The 2,225-nt window shown below is 53.8% G+C and overlaps 1 protein-coding gene across 1 annotated transcript; it reads left to right on the top strand.

Annotated features, from left to right (window-relative positions):
* Positions 1-948, top strand: LOC142403899 (olfactory receptor 14C36-like). The gene has a single exon (XM_075490198.1). It carries the CDS (start codon positions 13-15, stop codon positions 946-948), a length of 936 nt encoding a protein of 311 aa, XP_075346313.1. The 5' UTR covers positions 1-12.
* Positions 949-2,225: the final 1,277 nt, after the last annotated feature.

Genomic DNA, 2,225 nt, shown 5'->3' with positions numbered 1-2,225 from the left:
CAGAGGAAGCAAATGTGCAACCACAGCTCCATCACCCAGTTCCTCCTCCTGGCGTTTGCAGACACACGGGAGCTGCAGCTCTTGCACTTCTGGCTCTTCCTGGGCATCTACCTGGCTGCCCTCCTGGGCAACGGCCTCATCATCACTGCCATAGCCTGCGACCACCGCCTCCACACCCCCATGTACTTCTTCCTCCTCAGCCTCTCTGTTCTTGACCTGGGCTCCATCTCCACCACTGTCCCCAAATCCATGGCCAATTCCCTGTGGGACACCAGGGACATCTCCTACTCTGGATGTGCTGCACAGGTCTTCTTTGTATTCTTCTTGTTTGGTGCAGAGTTTTCTCTCCTCACCATCATGGCCTATGACCGCTACGTTGCCATCTGCAAACCCCTGCACTACAGGACCCTCCTGGGCAGCAGAGCTTGTGTCCACATGGCAGCAGCTGCCTGGGGCAGTGGGTTTCTCTATGCTGTGCTGCACACAGCCAATACATTTTCCATACCCCTCTGCCAAGGCAATGCCCTGGACCAGTTCTTCTGTGAAATCCCCCAGATTCTCAGGCTCTCCTGCTCACACTCCTACCTCAGCGAGGTTGGGATTCTAGTGTTTTCTGGCTGTTTAGGATTTGGGTGTTTTGTATTCATTGTGCTGTCCTATGTGCAGATCTTCAGGGCCGTGCTGAGGATCCCCTCTGAGCAGGGATGGCACAAAGCCTTTTCCACGTGCCTCCCTCACCTGGTTGTTGTCTCCCTGTTCATCAGCACTAGCATATTTGCCTACCTAAAGCCCCCCTCCATCTCCTCCCCATCCCTGGATCTGGTGCTGGCAGTTCTCTACTCGGTGGTGCCTCCAGCATTGAACCCCCTCATCTACAGCATGAGGAATAGGAGGCTCAAAGAAGCAGTGAAGAAACTGATTCCATGGTTTCACCTTAGGCAGCACTAAGCTGCCCATCTCTCCTCACAGACTATTCTTAGCTTTTCCCAGGACAAGGTTGTGCTTTATTTGTTTTTCATCTGGAATGATCATGTTCATACGGGAATGTTTGTATGCACTCCACATCTCCAGAAGCATGATCCTACTGTGCCAAATAATACAGAGGCTTTTGCTAAATGTGTCATCAGAGTGTCAGAGCTGGCTTCCTAAGGAGAATCTCTATAAATGAATGGTATCTCCCCATGGCAGCTCCTGAAGGCTGGGCTCTTCTTCCTGCTGAAGTCTTGACTAGGCTCCAGGAACTGCACTCACCATGGCCTGTTGCTGAGCTTGGTTCTCAGTGGGCTCACGGGGAGAGGGCACTGGGAGACATTTTGGGGAGTGAGGGCTGGACTCAGCTCTCATTTGCGTGTGCCCAGTGCCACTGCAGATGGCGAATGCGCTTCAAATTCCCTGCCCAGGGCTCTCCCACATGCAGCAGAGCTGAATGGTAGCTGCCTATCTTTCTGCAGGGGAAACTGGAGTCCCCAGGACAGAAGAGGGCATCTCCAAGGAAATGATGAGCCTGGGGGCGGCCATCCCAAAAGAAGGGACCATCCAAGGTGGAGTCACCCAGGCAAAGTGATATATATAAGTATCCACAAGCAAACAAGGGCTCTGCCATCCCAGGGGTGGCTGTGGGGACGCAACAAGATCAGCAAAAGGAGACTGGAGAGTGATTCACATCTCCTTCAGTCAAAGCCTAAAGGTGGTTCAGTGTGTATACTGGAAAATATCCTGAGTCATGAGAAATGCTCTGAGCTCCTTCCACAGCTTTAGACCCCTGGCAAGGAGCTCAGTGGCACTGCTGCCCACCCAGCTGCATCCGCTTCCCTCCCTGACCAGCACAGCCAGTGTGGAGTCACTCCATGGTCCCACAGCCCACTTGCTCTGCAGAGCATCACTGCCAGCTTGGGGCCCTGTGAGGAGCATAGAGAAGGGGCTGGGAGCACCAGGCCAGCTCAGAGGAGGGAAGGGGAGAGATCAGACAGGAGCTCACCAGGGCTGGAAATTTCCTCTGAGAGAAAAATGCTGGTGTTCAGCTACTCCAAGATAATACCCAGGGTTCAGCTATCCTAAAGCATGCTCACGATGCAGAGCCAGAAGTCCTTGCTGTCCTGGTGCTCCACCAGGCCTGGGAAGTAGCTGGAGGAGGATTGGTGTCCACCACTTGCCATCTCTTAGGGCCATCGTCCCCCTGAAGGGTGGAATAATGGGGAAGATGGGACCCTGTGTCAGGGCCTGCA

This window comes from Mycteria americana, unplaced genomic scaffold (assembly GCF_035582795.1).
Source record: "Mycteria americana isolate JAX WOST 10 ecotype Jacksonville Zoo and Gardens unplaced genomic scaffold, USCA_MyAme_1.0 Scaffold_46, whole genome shotgun sequence".
Classification (NCBI taxonomy): Eukaryota; Metazoa; Chordata; class Aves; order Ciconiiformes; family Ciconiidae; genus Mycteria; species Mycteria americana.
Note: the sequence above shows the minus strand (reverse complement) of the source record. Positions and strands in the feature narration are given on the sequence as shown.

What these genes read in the sequence shown, in the direction of transcription:
- LOC142403899 (XM_075490198.1), top strand. Translation starts at nt 13, where the DNA reads ATGTGCAACCACAGCTCCATCACCCAGTTCCTCCTCCTGGCGTTTGCA.